The 24,077-nt window shown below is 39.6% G+C and overlaps 2 protein-coding genes across 2 annotated transcripts; one reads left to right on the top strand and one right to left on the bottom strand.

The window, feature by feature from the left end:
* Positions 1 to 86: 86 nt before the first annotated feature.
* Positions 87 to 8,120, bottom strand: LOC117057606 (vomeronasal type-2 receptor 26-like). Its single transcript, XM_033168450.1, has 7 exons — positions 7,986 to 8,120; positions 7,495 to 7,610; positions 5,603 to 5,894; positions 3,733 to 4,536; positions 2,944 to 3,171; positions 2,246 to 2,372; positions 87 to 988 (listed from the first exon to the last, which is right to left on the bottom strand). The coding sequence occupies exons 1-7, from the start codon at positions 8,118 to 8,120 to the stop codon at positions 87 to 89; spliced, it is 2,604 nt and encodes an 867-aa protein (XP_033024341.1).
* A 5,698-nt stretch (positions 8,121 to 13,818) lies between these two features.
* On the top strand, positions 13,819 to 19,143 carry LOC117057605 (vomeronasal type-2 receptor 26-like). The gene is made up of 4 exons (XM_033168449.1): positions 13,819 to 14,097; positions 15,426 to 15,653; positions 17,274 to 17,400; positions 18,242 to 19,143. The coding sequence occupies exons 1-4, from the start codon at positions 13,819 to 13,821 to the stop codon at positions 19,141 to 19,143; spliced, it is 1,536 nt and encodes a 511-aa protein (XP_033024340.1).
* The last annotated feature ends 4,934 nt before the right edge of the window (positions 19,144 to 24,077 follow it).

The raw sequence follows: 24,077 nt of genomic DNA, 5'->3' as shown, positions 1-24,077 counted from the left end.
TGTTAGTTCAAAATGCCATTGGATAATTGCCAAACGTAGACCAAAACAAACTCCTCAAACTCAGAAGTTTCCATGCCAAATATTCTTTAGGCTTTGTTACATTTTAATTGTTCTCTGTTGTTTAACTCAGGCCTGAACACAATTACATAGAATTTGGGGAAAAATATACAAAAAAGTAGCCCAGCACTAGATGATAAGATAGCAAAGAGCTCCACAGCTACCGTGTATTTTCCTTTCGTACTCAGATATGCTGGGACAAATGATATCCAAACACTGCAAAAGACCACCATGCTGAAAGTGATAAATTTGGCTTCATTGAAACTGTCAGGTAACTTCCTAGCAAGAAATGCCACAGTGAAAGTGACAGCAGCTAGGAAGCCCATATACCCCATGACACCATAAAACATGGAAACTGAGCCCTCTTTACACTCTGCTATGATTTTCCCCATCAGGGAGTGCATATCTGTATGTGCATATGGTGGAGAAGTACTCAACCAAAAAGCACAAATTCCTGTTTGAACAGAGGTGCAAGAAAGTACAATAGATTTTCCCAGCCTGTTCCCCAACCATTTTCTCATCCTTGATCCTGGTTTGGTGGCCATAAATGCCAGAACCACAATGATCGTTTTTGCTAAAACAGAGGAGAGAGCCACGGAGAATATGATGCCAAAAGCACTTTGTTGAAGAAAGCAACTCACCTGTCCAGGCTGTCCAATAAAAAGGAAAGAGCAGAGGAAACAAAGGAGGAGTGAGATGAGAAGAACGTAGGTTAGACTTTGGTTATTGGCTTTGACTATGGGAGTGTTTTTGTGCTTAATAAATATTACCATTATCAAAGCTGTGGTGAGAGCAAAAGCAATAGCAGAGAAAACTAAAGTCATCCCTAAAGGTTCTTCATAAGAGAGGTAGGTTATAACTTTGGGAATGCACTGACTCTGATCCAAATTTGGATATTGATCTTCTGGACATCTAGTGCAAGCATCCATATCTAAAAAGTGGAATTGAAGAAAGATGTTATATTGAATAATGTGAAATATTTTTGTACACTTTGTATTCAGTATGTATCTATAACTTTTGTATATTTATAGATGGATGAATTAAGTCTTCAAATATTTGTATTTGAAATTGTAATAATAAATTTTTGAAAAATTAAAAAGGAAAGCAAGCTTTTTAGAGTATAATAATTCCAGTAATATTGAAAATGAGTACGATATTTGTGCTACACATTTTGGAAATTTATTTTAATGGTTAATGAGTGATGACAGCGGGACATAAGCATTTGTGACAAGGTTCTCATTTTTAACCTACTATCATTTACACACTTTTAAGTTGATCAAAAGCTGTAATTGGAAAATGGCGTCTGCTGTTGAAAAGAAAAGAAGCACGAAGCATAATTTTCATGATCAGTGTGTGAGCCAAATTAAATCTCTCCATCCAAAACTCACTAGGGGCATGATTACCACTCATCTTAATCTTCTACCCAAAGAAGAATACTGGTAACCTGTTGTCTGTTTAAGGGCATTTGTTCCCTTAACCAGTAACTATACATAAAAAGCATATTATTCAGCAGTCCCAGTATATGTATGGAACGCTTACCTTGACTGATACAGCGGTAATTGGACTGAGGAATGTACTTGGCATTAGGAAATGAATTTTATTAATGCTATATTATTACTATTAATACAATTCAGCGTTCCCTATTGCATCTTACAAGAGATTTTTGCAATAAAATATTGAATGAGAGATGGTGCAGCCAATGGCAATGATCAGCAAAATAAACTACACCTCTAATGTGTAAGTCCAGGTCCTGATCACAACAGACAATGTCAAAACATCACTATGAGCACAGAGAATTGGGGCTTTGTCTGTTGCATACCTTGTGTATGGACTGGGTAATTTGGAACAGGAAATTTCTATGATGTTGGTGTAAAGTACTAAAGTGGACTCAAAACACTGAACATTCACACAATGCCAATTTACCACCTCCTGCCTTTATGTAGAAGACTTGAGATGGTCTCTCCCAAGGTGAGAGACATTGACAGTCACAAAGGAAGGAGAGTCTGGTCAGCTATTTAAGCTGAATCGACTCACAAACCGCTTCCTTCTCAGCGCAGTGCTCTGCCTCCCTCTACAACATGGAGTTTGTTATTTGTTTTTTTTTTTTCCCTCAGGAGTTGAGTTGGATTTGGGGGCTAACTGTATGATACATCATGCATTTGACCCCTGTGACAAACTTTTTTCCTACCTGTTTGGTTAGAAATCTTTCCTTCTGGACATGGAACACAATCATAACAGCAAAATGGCTTCCCTTCTTTCTCTTTTCTTCTGTGACCAGGGCGACACTTGTCATTACACACAGAAATAGGAAGAACCTATATAGAAAAATTAGGGATTGAGAAAGTGTGTGTCTCTCTCCCTTTCTCTCTGTGTGTGCTTGTTCTAAAACTAGGTACTATGAGATGGAACAACTGTTGGCAATTCATGTATACTCTTCCTTCAAGATTTCCTTCACCATTCTGCCATTTCGTTCACATGTTCTTCCATTTCTTACACATGGCTCATGAACATTTCATGTATTCTGCATTGTTCATTGTTTCCCCCCCCCCTGGTTTTTAACTCCTATTATGTCACAGAACTTTATCTTCTGAAGACTCTTTCAGATTTTGTTTGTGTATAAAGTGGCTCATAATTGTTGTTAATAATAATAATAATAATAATAATATATGACAAAATGAGATCTCCAGTGACCTCATTCAAGTTAAAGCAACCCAGGGTACATACTGGAAACCTTGAAAACATTCATCAACTGGAGATTGGGGTACCCCAAACAATGATCGTAGAGCATGTAACATCGCTATAATTTACTAATACCATTAAAAAGAACTTACACATTTGAATAACCATTTATTTGGAACTGAAGATTTTTTGTTTGTTCTGTCTCACCTGGTTATACTTGCTATGCCACACAATGCTATCATCTTGTATGGTTAACTCTTTGCCTCGAGGAGCCCGAAGATCCAGGCTTCCAATTTTGACTCTACCAAAAGATTTGTTTGGAGACATTACCCAGTTGGTCACATCAAATCCTGCAACTAACTTCCCATTTTCATCAAATTGTATTGTCTCTCCAGCACTGTTGTTGAATGAGATACCCTTTAGAAAGTAATGGAGCTATGTTCAAAGCAAGAATAAAGAAAGAGACAAATAGCAAGATATTAGATTTCTGAGTTTGGTTGAGATGGTGTTGCCAGATATGTGGCAAAGATATGAACTTGGGAATAGACAAAATGGGGGTTGCAGTGGTGGGGAAAGGGAATAAATTTAACAGTTAACCCAAATAATTGTAGAATTGTACTTTCTGATATAAAAAGAGATAGCACTGAATTCATCTCCATTTTCTTATTTTCCAAAAAGCTTTCCTGTTATTGTAACCAGTGGTACAGTTGCAATGAGCAACCATACAGACTGCAGAACTTTTGGCTTAGCAATATGATGGGCACTGCAAAGCTATATCACTTGGTGACTTCTGTAACAAACCTTTAACAATTGATTCATGCAGAAGAAAGAAAAAGCCATGAACACAGCATTATCATTTTTGTAGGTGCTATTTTTTTTTTTTACAAACATGTGGAAAGCTCTGTTCTTTTAGTCTATGCAAGAAAACTACACTGGTTTGGGTGAAATTACCTCCCATGGGTGCAGATTCAGAGCCACCAGTTTCCTTCCAAATACCTGTCTTCTGTATTTTGATATGGATTTATACATGGAATGCAGGACATGCAGAACTGTGTGGACAGCATTGTACACAGCGTAGCTGTTGCCAGTCATGCCCGTATCAAAGATAGATAATGGGAGACTCTCCAGTTTCTCCTCCACATTGCAGAATTTTTTAATCTTGTCACCCACATTATTCTTTTTTAATGAGCAGTTAAATGCTTTCTCCCAGAAATCCTGCATCAAGCAGTTTTCTTTTGCCTCTGAAGGATTTAGATTCTGAAGAAATGTCCTGAATCCCGGTGGTTCATTTGAATGGACAGATAAAGATAAGGCCCCCTGAAAGGACTGCATATTCCAGGGGCTTTTACTCGTGGTTTTGAAATCCCAATGTGATGTCACAAGCAGCACTTTACCTGAAGGGAGATGTGCCATATGAAGATACCAGATCAAGATATCCATTACTACAGGAGTACCATATACAACAATTATATTGGCAGATGTTTTGTTATTCATGGCATCTGATATTTTAGGAACGTCAATATTCCATTTCCCTGACATATCAATAGCATAACCCCATGGTCGTATACTTTTTATAAAAGCAATACAGATGTCATTTAAATAAAGCCGTGGCACTAGAGCTTGCAAAAATCTTTCTCCACTGAAGTATTCCACAGTTAATAGACCAACCCATGTCCATCCGAAATGAAGAAGTAAGTGGACCACCCCATTGTACTCATAGTTGTTATTTGGCACCATCCGGTATAGGGAAGGGAAGAGTTTTCTTTCTACAAACCTTGAGTCAAGGGAGCCAATCGTGAACTAAGGATAAAACATAGATATATGATATGAAGGTCACAAAAATAACCACATTAAATCACTCACTAGTCCGCAGTACATTTTCTCATATACATACACTGGTGTGATTTAAATTAATATTTCATTTGTAATACAAAAATGTGTTCATTCAAGAGATGCACATCAGTATATAGTTAGACAAATCTTTCTCAGTAAGGAACAGTGAGATGAATGCATCTAGGGCTATAATAATGGAGTGATAAAAGTGATTGCATTTGGGGGCTTCCAAAGGTAGATAGGAGAATGCTTTGGATCCAGTAGTTCCAAGAAACATTTTTTGTAGTACACACCTCTAGGATGGACAAAGAAATCACACTGACATACTTTCCCCCCTTGCCTTTCACCTTAGCCAATGTGTTATGTTTTAATACCACATGTTCTTCTTCCCCACCCCCCTTTTAGATTCACTCTGCCTGATTGGGTCTAATCCAGTGGCTACATTTATGACCTTATCCCATGGTTTGTTTGTTTTTTTAAAAAAAAAAAAACCTGCAGAGGAAGTCCCTCATCTGTTTAGCTGGCCAGTCAAAGCTATTCCTGGGATGTGGCCATGGTCACATGCTGACAGTGTCTAGGAGCCACAGGTGAGAGCTACCTCAGGAGGAGCATGATGTGCCCCCCACCAGAACTACTACCCCTTCCCTAACACCTCTTACACCTCTATTAAACTATTAAAGCATAATATTTAAAATAATTTTTTTTAAAAAAACAATTCCTTCCAGTAGCACCTTAGAGACCAACTAAGTTTGTTCTTGATATGAGCTTTCGTGTGCATGCACATTTCTTCAGCATGCACACGAAAGCTCATACCAAGAACAAACTTAGTTGGTCTCTAAGGTGCTACTGAAAGGAATTTTTTTTTTTTTTTTGTTTTGACTATGGCAAACCAACATGGCTACCTACCTGTAACTGGAATAATATTTAAATTTCTGCTTGTTTGACTCTGAACCTCAAACTGACCCATTAAACACAATTTCATTTTTAATAACTTATGTTGTAGCATCTTAGTACTATCCCCTGTAATATATACCTGTGGAATCTTGTATGAGTTTACAATGTTGGCCAGGTTGAGGGAGAGCTCAGAGTATTTTGACCCAAGAATGGCTATCAAATTGTTCTGGGTATCACACTTGTAGTTGGGTAAACGTTTGTGCTGTGTAGAAACAAGATCCAATGAGGCCTTGTAAGTCCTCTGAACACTGTGGTAACTTTCATAGATGTGGTATCCCACAGTAACATTAGGTAAAATTGTGGGATTTTTTTTAATCTCCTCCATAGTAAACACTAAGGCCAGAATCTCCTGGTAGTTCTTTGGCACAACACTGCAATAAAAAGTACATTCCATATAATAAAATGCCAAGAAATATCAAAGGACCACGGAGAATACAATTTCTTATTCTCTTGGTTATCTCCAGTAAAGAATACCATACGTTATTATTCTTAATTCTTTGTAGTAGTATCAGCATTTTCCTTTTCATGAAAATGTTACATTACTGTTCTGCTACTCTTGGAATACATCCCACAATACACAATGCATGCAAAGGCTTATGTAGCTTCAAATATATTTGGAGACATTTGCTGTAAGGATTTTCTCATATGGAATCATCTGAATATTTCATACCCCTCACTATCCAGAGTTGTGACACGTTCCTAAGGTGGTGCTACCTATGCTTGCCTTCCTATGGATCAGACACACTGTTTTTTGTTATAACGCTATGTTAAGAAATGTGCAGCTGAATAATTAGTAGAGACACAGAGACAACTTTGGAGTGTAGCACATCTGCTATCGCAGATCAGGTGCCCAGACTGAAACTTTGAATCCTGATGCTGCTGGTTGGCTTCAGTGAACTCACCACATGCCAGCTTCTGAACTATAATACTGCTGTTTCTACACACACACACACACACACACACACACACTTGCTAGTTACAAAACTAGATTGGTGCTCAGCCTCTGAAAATCAAAAACACTGCTGAATTTCCAACAATTTTCAATTCTTCAGCTCCAACTAAGAAAATATCAACTAGCCATCCTGAGCTATGAAGACAAAGATACTGTTAGCCAGCAGTTGGAACACCATATGAATAATGCTTCACATACAGTGTCAAAAAAAAATATCTTGTTAAGTAGGATAGTATGGTTATCTCCACATGGATAATAGGAGAGGGTAGAAGGGAAAAACAGTCACTGGACAGAGAGTACATTCACATGTCAGGCAAGAATCTCACAGCTCTCATTTTTAACCACATTTAGCATCAGATGGAGTGAATTCTTTCCACTAATTAATATAAGGAATATTTAAAAATAATGGAAGAGAAAGCAGAAAGTAGATACTAAGTACACATCACAACTATTAAGGACATTCGACTAGATGACCCTCATGGTCTCTTCCAGCTCTAGAAATCTGTGGTTCTATGGTTCACTTTAATGTTTGAAATAAACATGGACAAGGTTGATGCCACAAATACAGGAGAAATACCAGAGAATAATTGGGCACGGAATTGAAGCCTCGTGGGATGGAATATCTCAATATAGTACTTGAAAAATACTATAAAAATAATAACTTTTTTATTCTTTTTAAAAAGGCAATTGGGTTCATGAAAGAAAGAAGTGCTGCAGAGAAAATAGGAAGAGTTATGAAGTGGTCAAAATGATTGTCTGTCCTAGCAGGTACAAGGAGAGTTACAAAATGTTACTTCTAAATAACGTTAGAATGAAGTGCTAGAATTCCGGACCAAATTCTCAAATACTACAAAGTGTCTTAACCAGATATCATGGCAAGTAAAATGTCAGAAGCACCTATATGTGGACTGCATGCCACTTTTTGTTAGGTACAGAGCTCCCATTGCTTCATTATCTGTTCACAGTTTCTAGGAGGTAAACAAATGAATGGTTTAGTTAAAAGAATGAAAATGCCTTACATGATGTCCTTGTTCAACACTGAAGAAGGCTGTTTATTGAAAATATGAGTGAAGTTCACCAAATAGAACCGAGAAGCAATTTGTCCAATGAAAAGGTCCCCTGACTGAGAAAACTCCTGTTAAAAATAAAGAAGTAGTCATTACCATATAGAGGATTGGAAATTCAAGCTGAAATAACTAGGATCTGTTTTGTTCACAACACAAGGGAAAAGACCAAGCAGAAACCCATTTTCCAAAGAAAATCTCATTTATAAATACACAGTTTTATTCAACTGCAGTTAGTATGTTCAGATCAGTCTGGTTGTGACCTGCTTTCAGTGAGACCTCAGTGCCACTTGGGCCAGTTGGTTTATGAGAATGCCTCCATTACTATCAGTTTGCCTGTATTTTACATTTTTTAATCACGCACACACTTCTATTTCCTATTCACCAATGTTGCATAAAAGTCGCCCAGCTAAGAAAAATCCTGTGAAATAAAAGGAGTTACTTACTCTGCAGCTATTGGAATGAGCCTTCAAGATAGGAGGAATGCAAATGGTCTTGTTCACAATATGTGGGAGAAAACCAAACAGAAACACAAATAACACCACCATTTGTTGAACGAAACTTCCCTTCCAGAAACACATGCTTCGGTTTTCTTCAGATCACCCAGGTTATGACTTACTTTCAAGGAGATTTACCCCATTAGTACATTGATAAGCTGCTATTAGAGGATGTCAGCATCACTGTCCCTCTCTTAATAATTCTTTATAGTTTTTCCCTATGCCAGTTTTTTGGGGTACCTTTTCTGTACCTATGCATCAAGGTTGTACTATTTTCCCTATAAGCAATATCTAGAAATGGAGTCTGCCTTGGGGAAACAGAGTGAGTTGCAGATTGTTCAAGCTACCCACAAAACATTTCCGCAGGTAATAATCACAGGACATCCAATTGTGTTTTCTTACTCTTAAACTATCAGAGCAAAGGGTGACAAAACAATACCCAAACCTGACCCTTTGGGCCAGTTCTGAGTCTTGGAGAAACCTCTTATAATCACTTTCTGACACAACAGTTTAGTTTTCTCAAGGCTTTCAAATATGCCATGGGGCTTGGTGAGCAGGACAATTATATGGGTATAATTATAAGGGGAGGGAAAATCCGTTCCACATGTGGTGACATTTCTGTGGTCTCAAACACAGCAAAACACTAGGAGAAGCAGAAGGTGTTAATTGGTGTGGTAAACTCATTATCTTTTGTCCAGAGTAGGATCACTCTGCTGTAATTAATTCAGTAGGGTTTCTGATCTGTTCTACAATGAGTTAAAATATGAATGTTGTACAATGTTGAATAATGTGTTAAAATATTAATGTTTTTCTGAGGGATATGATGATGATGATGATGATGATGATGATGATGATTCCTACCCCACAGCTCCTGCCAATGGAACTTTATTCTCTCTCTCTCTCTCTCTCTCTCTCTCTCTCTCTCTATCTCTATCTCTATCTGTCTCTTGTCCATTTCTTTTTCTTTACTTCTCTCTTTCTCTTTCTATCCCTCCCCCACTTTTCCTTTTCTCCTCTTCTATGTTCTCAGTGTATTTAGATCAATATTTTGGTATTCGACAAAAAAATGATATTAAGCTTTGCTTTTCTCTTTAGAAAATCCTAATAAAATCCATTCAAAAAAATGAAAAGATAAATAAAAATCAATAACATCTAAGTTGGAAAAGGACCCTGCCACTGTGATTCTCCTCAGATAATGGACTAATCTCTTTTATCAACACATATACAGGTTACATTGATCAGTTGCTATAAGAGGATGCCAGCACCATTGCCCCTCTACCTCTATGTATTAATTCATGTTTCCTCCCTATTTTGTTCAGTTTGCTGCCATGCCAGCTTTTTTACCTTTCATATACCTATGCATCAAGATTTTCTTTCCTAATAAAGAATATACAGAAGTTGGGAAAATAGATTGAGTGAGCTGCAGGTTGCTCAAGCTCAAGACCATGAGCTTGACCTATTTGAGGAGACAAAGCATCCCTTCCAGCACTTTCCTTCTGAAGCTCTGGGCATTTCCCAGTCAGCTGGGTTTCATTTCTCAGGGGGGCTGAGGCAACATAGGGATTCATAAGCTTAGCGAGCACATAAGAACATAGGAAGCCCACTTTATATGGGTCAGCATATTGGCCCATCTATCACAGTATTGTCTACACTGATAGGCAGTAACTGTCCAGGATTTTAGACTGGGTAAATTCCTAGCCCTTCTTGAAGATGCCGGTGACTGAATCAGGGGCCTTTTGCATGGAAAGTAGATGCTCTATCACTGAGCACTTCCATTCAGCTATGGCTGTACATGAACTGACACCTTCATAATAGCATGATCCTACTTGGAAATATAACAACCTTTCCTGAATCCCGAATCATACAAATTTCTGGAATCACACGAAACCATCTCTTAATGTGTGATGGATTGAAATGATGAGAAGTTGGGGTTGGTTTTTTTTTTTTAAGCATGAAGGAGAAGTTCAGAAAATTTCCCTGTGCATCGCACAAGGATACAATTTTCACTAAAATCCTATATTTATTACAGTCTCTAATATACCGGTATTAAAATACTAAGCCAAACATTGCAGCAGCTGCCACTTTTACACTGAACAATAAAGCAGTCCATGAACAGGAATTGGATTTTGTGTCTCTCATGATGTGACATCTCAGGTTTACCTACCCTTCAAAATATCTACCTGTTGAATCTGGTATATGTTTGTAAAAGTGACCGACCAAGGTGAAGGAGGGCTCTGAGTTCTTTTACCTCAAAATTGTTTTGGGTGTCATACTTGCAGGAAGAAGATTCAGTGATGCATTACAAGTCACCTGAATATTGTAGAAGCTGTCATAGTAGCGGAACCCAAAGTGATATTAAATAGGGTTGTGGGATTTTATTGTTCCCCTCTGCAGCAACTACCGAAGCCAGAAGCTCTTGGAAGCTTTTGACACCACACTGCAATACAAGTTGCACCCTCACATATAAATATAATTTATCTAATGTAAATAATTGCTCAAAAAACATTTCCAATGGAGGGATGCATAGAGTGGAACTAAAAATTGTGCACAATACAATCAGTGGAATCAGATTTTTTCAAAGCCTGGGATTAAAAAGATCTTCATCTTGTGCCAAGAAACACACTTTGAAATCTGACTTATAATTATACTGGTTGTGAATTGTATGAAGTCTCCTTGGAAGTTGGGTGTGTTGTCTCTGAGAAGATAATCTCCCCCTGATACCCAACCAATGGTTTTCACTTAACTGTAGGCACATGAAGCAGGACCTCTGAACAGGAAATTAAAATTTGGGAACTCACATATTGAATTAAGTGAAATTTCATCTAACCTTGTCCCAAAACATTAAGGGCTTCACAGGTTGAAAACATCAATTTAAAAAGACTGGGAGTCAGCACAGCTGAAAGAAGTGAAGAAGTATTGCTGAAATCAAGTGGCATGCCTCAGCTGTTCATTTTGCTTACTGTGGTGCACAATTCAAATATTTGTTGACCCAATGAATACTTATTTTTGATTTTATTTTCATAGGCCTACTGTATTAAAATATCATTTGCATTGTATAAGCATAAGAGTTGATGCATCTGTGTTTTTCTATTTTTGTTGTAGTTTCCATGTCTTTTACTGATTGTCAGTAGATAGATGTTAGATAGAAGTAACTTGTTTCTGAAACAGTGTAAAGGCAGCCGTATGTGCAACATATTTATAATAGTTAAAAATGTGACTGAACCACAGCATGGGTAACTGTGGCCATGTCATAGCTTAGGACATGGGTACCTGAGTACCTGAATAAAAATCTTTTATTTCATACACAAACATATTCCCACCCAAGTTTCTTCCCTTGTGATTGTGATGCTCCCATGGCAGCAATTCTTTTCTGGAATACATATCAGCCCTATATATTAAACAAATAAAAATATATAAATAAAGCTTATAAATAAATGATACCAATTTCAAATTGCCAATATATTTTTACTCCAAACAATAAGCCAGGAGCAAGTAGCCAGATCACAGCCACTGAGAAGGAAATCCTGGTCTCGAAATTGTTTAAGCAATGAAACTGCATTGAGAGAGAGAAAACCCATTGTAATTGACTTAATTTCATATATTAAAAGGTACTGCTTATTATTTCACAACACTCCCCCAAACACACATTTTGTATATGCAGTCAATTTGCTATGGCTGCCGGCTGCCAAAAACAAGAAACAGAGGTGTGTGATTACTGTATTACCACTGCCATTCTCAAAATTACATGCTTCCTTCCTTTCTTCTCCTCAATGCATTTCTAGGGAGCTCTGACAAGATCAACAATAACAATTGTTTGGAATATATTATATAAACTCCATATACAGTTCAGAATTGAATCAAGAAATAGGTAGGTCTTTGTCAGCGTTTCCTATGAGAATTCCTACCCTATTTTAGAGAGTGTATTTTCTCCAGTTAATTTCACCACCTTCTAGAAAGTAAAAATATGTATCTTTCAACACCCATGCACAGCTCAGTTCACCATTGTTTTTACATTTATTAGCATGAGGAGTGAAAAGATGTACCACGTAAAAGAGGTAGTGGATTGTGCAGAGGGGGGGGGGCAAAGAGAGAGGGAAGAAGGAGCTGCTACTGCAAAATCCATCTTAGATAAATATTTCATAATTAAACTCAGATATGCCAGGCTCTTGTTTCTTTCAACATCATAGGCTTCTCTTTTTTTCCAGAGAGAAAGGAAAAGTCAAGAGAGAACTCTGAACAATTTCCCCATCCTGTCTTCCTTCTTTCCTCCCACATGTGGAGGTAAAGGTGTCGATATTTGTAGATGAACATCTGTACTTAAGACCAGATAAGTAAATACCTGATTCACCTTGAGATGGAAAGCACTGAAATAAGAAGTTATTTAGATTGGAAAAGAACATACCAGAAGCTTTATGTTGTTCAGACACGTTGCAACAAAAGTAAACTTTTAAAAGTGTGACCAAAACAGGGGCACTGGTGCAGATATATATTTATCAGGCAAGCTGCATATTGGTGTTCCAACAGCACCACAGACCATTCTCCTAAGGCTAGCTCAAAACTGATGACAATTGTGAGGACATAAACAGGAGGATCTGAATCTTGATGACTACCTTCAACATTTGGATACAGGTTGGAACTGTGTTGCTGCTCACATTGCTGCCTCAGATTGCATGCAAGAAACCATTTATGAACTGCACTATTTACGATGATCCGCTTCCTTTACCACATCAGTTTTATCAGCCAGGCAACGTGATCATCGGGGCAATTGCCTCTCAGGTTTTTTACTTTCACGACAGCCCCACTTTCATAGAGCAGCCTACACAAGCATTGATTGATGAACCAGTGTAAGGACTACTTTCTTCTCTATATCCCTAAAATAAATATTAGAAGTGGGAGTTGAAAATTCACCAATGGATTTCTCAAGTAACAAGGTTTACTTTTCAGTATGAGATATTAGATGTATATTACTTATACATCTTGTGTATATCAAGTTCAGCACTAGGACCCTGCATGTATTGGTGCAATAATTCTGATTTTCACTCTCAGACTATAAAGGTATTTTCAAAGCACATTCATGGAGCTCTGAGGTCAACAGATGAAGCCACTTCACACTAGTCTGCTGTTGGTTTATTTTACTGTTGATTTATTGACTGGTAGGGACATTTTCAGTGATAGGCATCAAGTGTGCATAGTGTCAAACAACAACAATAATAAATAGAGTCTCACGTTCCTTTGCCTGTCTATTTAAACAGTCATTTGTGACCTTGGGTTCCCAGATGTGGTAAACTTCTACAATCATTCCCTGAAGCCATGGCTAATGCTCAGGGTTGGTGAGAATTGTAGTCTAATAATATCTTGTGAGCTAACAATGGGGACAGCTGTGTTACATATTAGAATTTTTAAAAGGCAAATGACATATCTGTTTTACATTGCACAATTCCTGCTCCCATATATTATGACTTTAGCGGGTACAAAATGCAGTTTATTGAGCAGAGCAATGACCACAAATGGTTTGAGCATTTTGAGCATTCTCTGGAGGAGGGTATATCTTAGAAATGTTCAGGTTTTTTAATCTTAGAAGTATTATCTTTCTCTCTCTATTATGCATATAGTCCAGGATAACTTGATAGCACACTATCACTTATATTATTCTCAGTGTATGATCCTGCATGATTTATGTTGAACCTCCACTTTAAATGTATGTAGAGCATGACAATGAGCAAAGATGCACGTTCCCTTGTTTTCTTAAGGTGCCATTTATCATTGCAGCTCCATGCCAAAGATGTACCAGCACATTCTGGCCTTGGCATTTGCTGTAAAGGAGATCAATATGAATCCCAAACTCTTGCCAAACATCACTCTAGGCTTCCACATTATCAATGGCTATTACATTGCAAAGATGACCTATAAGGCCACCCTGAATCTGCTTTGCACACAACAAAGGTTTGTCCCCAACTTCATCTGTGATTCTCAGAAAGAATTAATTGCTGTCATTGGAGGATATGTGACTGAAGCTTCTGCCATTATGGCCAACATTGCTGCCATCTACAAGATTCCACAGGTAGGCCGTTGTCATAAATACATGAAAACTCCATGACACATTATTTTATTTTATTTTATTTTTTATAAAACAGGTTTATTAATTTTCATTTTCCACATCACACATAAAACAGCATAACTCACAACACATATACCATTTTGCTTCCATATTTTAAATGTTGACCTTTTGTAATGTACCATATTATATTATATTATATTATATTATAATAATTAAATACACCAGCATTCCTCCCAAGGTGACAAAAAACAAATGATAAGTGATAAAACAAAACAAAAAAACTCTTAAAGACCATTCCAATACAGAGGCAGACTACATAGTGCTCCATTTTATTTCAGCTCACTTATGGATCGTTTTCCCCTGCACATGCTAACAAAACGGATTACCCATTTTTGTATCAGATGGTCCCCAATGAAGATTATCAATTCAGAGGAGTTGTTCAATTACTTCATCATTTTGGGTGGGTGTGGGTTGGGCTCCTGGCTGTGGATGATGACTATGGAGACAGATTTTTGAAGGCCATAATGCCATTGCTTACCCAAAATAGCATCTGTTATGCATTCATAATCAGACTACCAAAACGAAGTTATGTGGATGAGTATTTAGACTTTATGATAGATCAGGTAGATAACTATCGAGTTCTCGTGGAAAGAAAAGTCAATGCATGTTTCGTATATGGAGAGCCTCCATCCTGGCAGGATCTAAGAATGCTGCTGTTTTGTATACCTTTTTTGTCATTACCACCTTTGGGTAAAGTGTGGATTGCAACATCACAATGGGATTTTGAATCACTGTCTGTTCAACAATTGTGGGACATCCAGCATTTCCATGGTGCCTTAACTTTTACAATTCATTCAAATGAGCCACTTGGATTCCAGAAATTTGTTCACAGCATAAAGCCTTCCTGGACAATCAGAGATGGTTTCATTCAAATTTTCTGGGAGCAGGCATTTCTCTGTTCGTTGAAAAATTCTAATGTGAATGTGGAGAGCAATAATTTCTGCACTGGTGAGGAGAAGTTGGACAGCCTTCCACATACTTTTTTTGAAATGAATATGATTGGCCATAGCTACAATGTTTACAATGCTGTATATGCTGTGGGACATGCATTACATGCCATATACAAATCCAAGTTCGGACACAGGAGATTTCAGGAAGGAGGGAGAGTGGGATTTCTGACAGCTCGGCTGTGGATGGTAATCATATTTCAACACTGTTCAAAAAGTGGGCTAGCAAAAGATGCAAATTTAAAATAAATTCTGCTCCCTGCATCTGTGGAAAGAGATTTTCACCATTGTTTCCCCTCTGTTTCCTTTACTTTTTCACTCTAGTTTCATCACTTACTAAAGAGCATCTTGTTCAACAACAGTGCTAGAGATAATGTGAGGTTTGATGAAAATCGAGAATTAGTAGCAGGATTTGATCTTACAAATTGGGTGACATTCTCAAACAACTCTTTTGTTAGAGTCAAGGTTGGAAGACTGGAACCTCAGGCTCCTCCGTGTAAACAACTTACCATTAGTGATGATCTAATTGAGTGGCATAGAAGCTTTAACCAGGTGAGACATAGCTTCAGATTTTCAAATACTGTATTTGGGGTTAATTATTGGTCTCTGATTCATATACTTGCTGATGGAGAACTGTTATTCAAAATACAAAAGTTGTCCAAATAATGCACACATCCAATAGAATCCATTCCCTATTCTTACTAGAGAATGGGAATTATAGTCTGGAAAAGCCAATTTGAGAGGAAGGAGCAGGAAGTACTTGAACCATAAATCCTGCCTTTGTCACCTATTGTAACAATGTCCATATGTGCTCCAATAAACTTATAAAGATTATTATTAATAAGCAATAAAGTTCTGACTGAGGCAGATTCCATTAGAGAATCCATCAGAGAATCCATCAAAAATCTGTTCAAATGTAGAGTGGAATACAAGGATCTGCTCAGAAACAAGAAAGCTGAATATATGCAAACCCAGTGGCAGAAATCAGGACTAACAGTAATGCAACAGAGAAATACAGATTCTGGAAACTGTTGGGCTGGGGTTTAAATGAAGTGAGAATGTCACAGTAAACCATGATTTCTGCCCCTGGTTGGGTTAAATATTTATCCAATATATTTGGTGAGTATTCTGGGCAGTCACATGTACCTGTAGTGTGTAAGGAATTATCAAACCCCATCTGAATGCCAACCAGTCTCCTGTAATAAGATAAAGGCCCTTCTTTCCTGCCCTAAATCAAATAAATTTTATGGAGAAGATATGCTTCCACCTGAGTCCTATAGGGAATACATGGAAGAGTGGCTACTTATCCTGATGGGCTCATTTACCACCATAAACAACACTGGCCAAATGCCCTCTGGAAGGAAAATGAGTATCATTTTCTCAAGTATAAGAAAAGGGACAAGAAGAATCCACAAAAACCTTTGGCCAGTTAGTTTGTTAAGGTATCTCCTCAAAGCTATATGCACAGTATCTCCTTCAAAATATATCAGACTGGTTGCACCTTGAGGCTCCCCAAGTAAGTAACTTCACACTGACACATAATTTTGGTTTAAGTTAATGGGCAAAATTTAGGCCACAACTTTACTGATTACAGCTAAGTGAGTGGTATTGACTTAGGCATTGGAAACAGAATATAAATGACTCCTGCTGGTAGTCTGAAAGGGTAAACACCAAACGAGGGATCAACATTGATGAAGATCAACCAAAGCTCACCCTGGGGTTCCTGTGGTCCTGGCATGGCCCTAGCCCCTCAAACGGACTTTGGACGAGATCCATGGAGGGGCAGGTGATGGCTGCACCTCCCCTCCCACACACTTCATTAAGCCAATGGCTAACCGCTAAACCTTACAAAGTTCGGACAATTGCTAAGGGGGTAGGCGAAAACCAAGTGGCCACTGCCAATTTGACAAATGGAAAAATTCCTACCTGGCCCCTGTTCCAAAACAGGTGACCAACCAATATCCGAAGCAAGGCCAAAGCAGCAACACCTACAAATAGGGACGGGAGGGCGAGTGTTCAGCAGCACGAAACAAGTGCCTGAGCCACATCACGCTGCCGGTTTTATAGGCCCCCACCAATCACACCACCTGCACTGATTGGCTCAAACGGGACTGCTGCTCTCCTGCAAACCATTTTTAAAAATACTAATCTGCTTTTCATGTTTGTGGTCAGGTGCTGCCCCTTTCTGTGTGCAATGACAACTGCTATCCTGGCTACAGTCGGAAAAAGAAGGAAGGAGAAAAATTTTGTTGTTATGATTGTGCTCCATGTCCACAAGGAATGGTATCTGGCCAGAAGGGTATGATAAGTAAAGGAATATAGGTTGTCCAAGTTTCTATGTGTCAATTAATTGAATGCATATAATTCTCCAGAATAATAATAATAATAATAATAATAATAATAATAATAATAATAATAATAATAAAATACCCCACCCATCTGGCTGGGTTTCTCCAGTCACTCTGGTCGGCTTCCAACAGAACGTTAAAGTACAGTAATTCATGAAATGTTAAAAGCTTCCTAAACAGGGCTGCTTTCAGATGTCTTCTAAAAGCCAGATAGTTGTTTATTTCTTTGACATCTGATGGAAGGGCATTCCACAGGGCAGGCACCACTACTGAGAAGGCCCTTTTGCCTGGTTCCCTGTAACCTCACTTCTTGCAGCGAGGGAACCGCCAGAAGGCCCTCGGAGCTGAACTTAAGTGTTCAGGCTGAACAATGGGGGTGGAGACATTCCTTCAGGTATACTGGGCCGAGGCCGTTTAGGGCTTTAAAGGTCAACACCAACACTTTACATTCATCCTTCACCCTCTATTTCCTCAACTCTCTAGACTTTTAAGATGCCACATCTATCAGGACAGGGTTCAGTTTCAGAAGACTGTACAATGTTACAGATGATGATGATTATTAGCAGCAGTGTTGGGGGGGAGCAGAACAAAGGTAGAAAGTAATGGAACAGTTAAGAAGACCTAGCCTTAACTAATTGCTGTGGGAATGCAGAAATGTTTTCACCAGTCCCTATATTGGAGCAGGTGGCAATTCAACTGCACTTGTTTCAAATTATGACAGTATGGGATTCCTTTCTATTAGATAATTTGTGAAATTGTGGAATACTTTAACGGCCCTTTCTTTTCTTTCAGACATGGATGCCTGCATGAAATGTCCAGCAGACCAATATCCCAACAAAGATCAAAACCAATGCATTCCTCGAATTCTAAGCTACCTCTCTTATAAAGAACCTTTAGGAATCTTGCTTACTGTGTTGGCCATTTCCTTCTCTGTGATCACAGCTTTAATCCTTGGAGCCTTTTGGCAGCACCAGGACACTCCAATTGTCAAAGCCAACAACCGAACCCTCACCTATATCTTCCTCTGCTCACTTCTACTTTGCTTCCTCTGTACCTTGCTGTTCATTGGGCAGCCTGGAAAGCTGACCTGCCTTCTCCAACAAATGGCTTTTGGTGTTGTCTTCTCAACCTCCCTTTCCTGTGTGCTGGCAAAAACCATCACTGTGGTTCTAGCATTCATGGCTACAAGGCCAGGATCTGGAATAAAAAAATGGGTAGGGAAAAGACTGGCAAATTCAATTGTCCTTTCTGGTTCATTTATTCAAATAGTCATTTGCACGGTTTGGCTGATTTCTTCTCCTCCATTCCCAGATACAGACATGACCTCTGTAAATGGGGAAATCATAGTGCTATGTAATGAGGGTTCAGCTGCCATGTTTTACTGTGTCTTGGGCTACACAGGCTTTCTGGCAATTGTCAGTTTCACTGTGGCTTTCTTTGCCAGAAAGTTACCCGATAGTTTCAATGAAGCCAAATTTATCACTTTCAGCATGCTGGTCTTTTGTACTGTTTGGTTGTCTTTTGTTCCAACTTATCTTAGCACAAAAAGAAAATACATGGTGGCTGTGGAGATCTTCTCTATTTTGTGCTCCGGTGCTGGATTACTGGGTTCCATTTTCTTCCCCAAATGCTACATCATTATTCTGAGACCTGAGCTAAACAACAGGGAGCATTTAATAAGGAGGGGGAAATAAAGAATGGTTATAGTGATCTGTCTATTACTTTTCAACTGATTTAGAAGTATGTAAAATTGAACAAGTGTCACATTATTTGTGAAATTGTGTTTTCACCTATAACTATGTGTTAGGACGTTCAGTGGCTGCTCATGAGTAAAGCCAAAACGTAGAACTTCTAAACTAAGTTCTTTATTGTGCACAGCTATCTACAGTGGAAACTGAAAAAACAAACGTCCATCTCAGTCCTCTGCAGATCCCTGGAATGAAGACTTCCTGCTTTTCGTCCAGCAAAACAGGCGCGGAATATGAAGCCCACGCCTCCCTCCCCTGCGACCATCCTCCCTCCTATCTCTGAGCGTGGGAACCTGACCTTGCTCCCAGCTCTTCCCATGGTGTTCAGGCTTTATCATCCTCTCTGTCCCTCTGCACAGCCTTCCTGCTTCTGCTCCCCCCTCCCCACTAGAGGAATGCTGGCTTTCTGTGCTGTCGGGGGAGCAGGAGGAGCTGGAAAGCAGCTTGGGTGGTTCTCTGTATTTCAGACGCTCACTCGACCCCTCCAGTCGTGGGGAGGGGGGTTTCCTGACACTATGTATCTATGTATGTGTGTACATGTGTGTATAATGTTACAGGTTGGGGTGTGTGTGTGTCAGTCTGCATGATACTATGAGTCTCTTCAATTACTTGGGGTCCTGTACCCAGTTAAGTATAAAGGTTGGTGGAGGAATATATTGTTCACTAGGCAAGTATAAAATAATGAGCTTGCCACTGAAGTACCTTCATTAGTGTAACTAAAAAAGTTACTCTGTGCCAATACATGGGCCTTTTCCCCTCACCTGGCTGGTAATTAAAAGGACAAAAGCCAGAATACATCGTGTGAGAGCTGAGCTGAAGGAGGCTATAGGCTCAGGTTGTATTTATGTGTAAATAAACCTTATATCCCAAGGACACCAGCCTTGAGTTACTTTGTAATGTTTATTTGCAACTATTTTAAGACTATTACCAGTAATGGTTTGAAATTCATTCTCGTGATGGAGAGCAAATTCTTTTCTACACTTTACAAGGTCCAGATCAAGAATTCCACTTGCAGCAAGACACACCCTAGCTGCACCACTGCAGTCTTAAGAGATGTGAGTGCACAACGGTAGCTTGTGATCCACAATAATAAAACACACAAATTGAAAGATATGACTAAAAAGAACTATACATTTTTCCTCAATCAAAAATATAATAATAATAATAATAATAATAATAATAATAATAATAATAATAATACTTTATTTATACCCCACCCATCTGGTTTCCCCAGCCACTCTGGGAGGCTCCCAACAGAAATAAAAGCACAATAAAACATTTGAAAGCAAATGAAGTGCTGTCACTATGGTTGCCCCTTTTTGTCTCCACTAACTGCCAATTGATACATAGCATGGCATAGTTTAAAACAGGGTGCCAACTTGAATAGAATATTGTGGGGGCACAGGTAAGCCCCACCCTGCATAATTAATCACAGGGTAATCCTATGCATGTTTACACAGAAAATTTCACTGGGTTTACTGAAGCTTGCATGCAAGCATCATAACTTGGATTCAGTGTATATTAATTTGAGATACACATTCCTATTGAATATCATGCTTATGCTTTTAGACTGTGCAAAATGCAGTCAAGATGTGCACATTCCCCAAGGCCTGCAGGGGAATATGTATATTAACCTGGAAACATCCACAGTTCTATCTTCATGGATGGATTATGCACACAATTTCCATGAGACCTGGTGAACGTGCACATTTGCTGTTATGCACATTAGCTGCTCAATACATGCATACACACACAGTGCTGGTAACGTGTTGGGAGACATGGAAAGGTTATAATAGTGGGTATCCATGATCCCTCTAGAATTCCCCTTTTTGGACCTCACCACCAAAAGAACAATGCCAATGCTGTATCTATGCCACTGTGCATGTACTGGAGGCCCCATTCCCACCAGGTGACTTCTCAATGTGCAGGTAGAAAGGCTTTTCTTTAACTTTTGCTGGATACAGGACCACAGTGGCACTCAAGTTACAGTGAAAGAAAACCACGTATCATTCTTTCCCACTTCCGCTAAATGTGATCTCTTGCACAACACAATGCTCAGAGGAGATGATTTTGAACATGGTAATGAACCACCTGGAAGAGTCTCCTGCCGCTGTTTTCTGCAGATGCAATAGAAACAGTGAAGAAGATCCTCTTCGCTGTCGCCATTGCCACTTGGTAGGCTCGAAGTTGAGCTCTAGCCCGTGTCCGGTCTGATTCAGAATGAGTTTTCCGCCACCGGCGCTCTAGCCGTCTCAGCAACTGTTTCATCGCCCTCAGCTCGGGGGAGAACCACAGGGCTGTCCGGGCTCCATGCAATCGGAGAGGACGCTTCGGAGCCAGACAGTCAATAGCCCTGGTTACCTCCGCATTCCAGCGGGCCACCAGGGAATTAACTGAAAGGCCATCAACATGCGATAATACATCCCCTACCACTCTCTGGAAGCCAATTGGATCCATTAAGTAGCGGGGGCGGACCATTTGAATCGGTCCCACCTCTCTGCAGAGGGGAAGGTTCACAGAGAAGTCCAGTTGCACCAGGAAGTGATCTGACCATGGCACTTCTTTTGTTTCGCTTTTACTTAGTGTCAGATCACCACCATCCATAGAGGTAAACACCAGGTCTAAGGCATGTCCGCGGCTATGAGTTGGACCAGACTTATTCAGGGACAGCCCCATGGAGGCCATGCTTTCCACGAAGTCCCGAGCGGCGCCTTGTAAGGTCGTGTCAGCATGGATGTTAAAATCCCCTAAGACAACCAAACTAGGAGTCTCCAGGAGCATATCCACCATGACCTGAAGCAGCTCGGGCAGGGAATCCTTGGTGCAGCGGGGAGATCGGTACACCAAAAGGAATCCTGTACTGCCCCTATTGCCCAACTTCCAGAACATGCACTCAGAAAACTGGGTCTTCCCAATAGGACGCCTGGTGCAAACTAATGACTTCCTAAAAATCACTGAAAACCCCCCTCCCCGCCCAGATGGGTTCTGTGCATAAGAGAAACCTGGTGGACAAGCAGCGGCAAGGACAGGCCCATCCGCTTCATCCAACCAAGTCTCTGTTACACATGCCAGGTCAAATCCTCCATCCACAATCAGGTCGTGGATGGCAGTGGTTTTGTTCATCATTGACCTGGCATTACACAGCAACACTTAAACCAGAGAACCTAGTGTAACCTACACCAGGAAAAAGGGTGGTATAACTCAAGTTCTATTTTATATGATGGCTTCCCCTCTGCCTGGTTTAGCTGGCTTAGACAGGTGTAGACCTACTTCTGAACATAGATTGGATTTGGTGTAGCTTACTCCAGTTTGTTGGAACTGATATATCATTGATTTGATTTTTCAGACACGAATTATTGCTTCAAATGTCAAGAATCTCAATTCCCAAATAAGAAAAGAGACCAATGCATTCCCAAGATTCTCCATTTCCTCTCTTTCTCAGAACCCCTGGGGATCTGTTTAGCAGTCTTGGCTCTCTCTTTTTCTTTGATCACAGCTCTGGTTCTTGGAGTCTTCACAAAACATTGGGACACTCCCATTGTCAAAGCCAACAATCGGGACGTAACGTGCTCTCTGCTCATCTGTCTTTTGCTCTGCTTTCTCTGCTCCTTATTATTCATCGCCAAGCCTCACATTGTGACCTGCTGCTTACGACAAACTACTTTTGGCATTCTCTTCTCAATTGCTGTGTCTTGTGTGTTGGCAAAAACCATCACAGTGGTTCTGGCTTTCATGGCCACGAAAACAGGATCCAGGATGAGGAAATGGGTGGGGAAAACATTGACAAACTCTATTCTGCTTGCCTGTTCCTTTATACAAATCTGCATTTGTACTGTATGGCTCAGTACTGCTCCACCATTTCTAGAGTTTGACATGTACTCAATGACTGAAGAAATTGTAGTAAAATGTAATGAAGGCTCAATCTCAATTTTTTATTGTGTCTTTGGTTACTTGGGGTTTCTGGCTAGTGTTAGCTTTGCCATGGCTTTCCAGGCCAGGAAGTTGCCAGACAGTTTCAATGAAGCGAAGTTCATCACTTTCAGCATGTTGGTGTTTTGCAGTGTTTGGTTGTCCTTTGTTCCCTCTTACCTGAGCACCAAGGGGAAATATATGGTGGCTGGGGAGATCTTCTCAATCTTGGCCTCCAGTGCTGGGTTATTGGGATGCATCTTTTCCCCAAAATGCTACATAATTATCATGAGGCCTGACTTGAACAGCAAAAACCAGATAATTTGCAGAAATAAATAAAAAAATATCCATTTTGGGTTTTCTGAGTATTTTCTTTTCAAAAATTGTTATATTTATTGCTTATTACAAAAAAATAAAAATACAGTTCTTTGTCCTTCCTGGGTTTTCTTTTCACATTCATTGCATCTGTGAGTCTCTATTTTATTTGGGTGTGTGAAATATTCATACATATTTGCTGGGAATGGCCATTAGGAGCATTTGGGCAAGGTACCATTAGTATAGAGGGACGTGGGTGACGCTGTGGTCTAAACCATAGAGCCTAGGGTTTGCCAATCAGAAGGTCAGTGGTTTGAATCCCCACGATGGGGTGAGCTTCTGTTGCTCGGTCTCAGCTCCCGGCCACCTAGCAGTTCGAAAGCATGTCACAGTGCAAGTAGATAAATAGGTACCGCTCTGGCGGGAAGGTAAACGGAATTTCTGTGTGCTGTTCTGGTTCGCTAGAAGCAGCTTAGTCATGCTGGCCACATGACCCGGAAGCTGTACACCGGTTCCCCCAGCCTATAGAGCGAGATGAGTACCGCAACCTCAGAGTCGTCTGCGACTGGACCTAATGGTCATGAGTACCTTTACCTTTACCTTACCGTTAGTATGTTGATTATACTTATTTCCCTTTTTACATAACGTCTGAGTCA

This window comes from Lacerta agilis, chromosome 14, assembly GCF_009819535.1.
Source record: "Lacerta agilis isolate rLacAgi1 chromosome 14, rLacAgi1.pri, whole genome shotgun sequence".
Taxonomy (NCBI): Eukaryota; Metazoa; Chordata; class Lepidosauria; order Squamata; family Lacertidae; genus Lacerta; species Lacerta agilis.
Note: the sequence above shows the minus strand (reverse complement) of the source record. Positions and strands in the feature narration are given on the sequence as shown.

What these genes read in the sequence shown, in the direction of transcription:
- LOC117057606 (XM_033168450.1), bottom strand. Translation starts at nt 8,120, where the DNA reads ATGTGTTTCTGGAAGGGAAGTTTCGTTCAACAAATGGTGGTGTTATTT. An exon ending in GTGTTGAACAAGGACATCAT is followed by an intron (nt 5,895 to 7,494) that starts GTAAGGCATTTT and finishes TTTTTATTGCAG; the next exon opens with TGTTGTGCCAAAGAACTACC. An exon ending in ACTCATACAAGATTCCACAG is followed by an intron (nt 4,537 to 5,602) that starts GTATATATTACA and finishes TTTTATCCTTAG; the next exon opens with TTCACGATTGGCTCCCTTGA.
- LOC117057605 (XM_033168449.1), top strand. Translation starts at nt 13,819, where the DNA reads ATGTACCAGCACATTCTGGCCTTGGCATTTGCTGTAAAGGAGATCAAT. An exon ending in CCATCTACAAGATTCCACAG is followed by an intron (nt 14,098 to 15,425) that starts GTAGGCCGTTGT and finishes TTTTCACTCTAG; the next exon opens with TTTCATCACTTACTAAAGAG. An exon ending in AATGGTATCTGGCCAGAAGG is followed by an intron (nt 17,401 to 18,241) that starts GTATGATAAGTA and finishes CTTTTCTTTCAG; the next exon opens with ACATGGATGCCTGCATGAAA.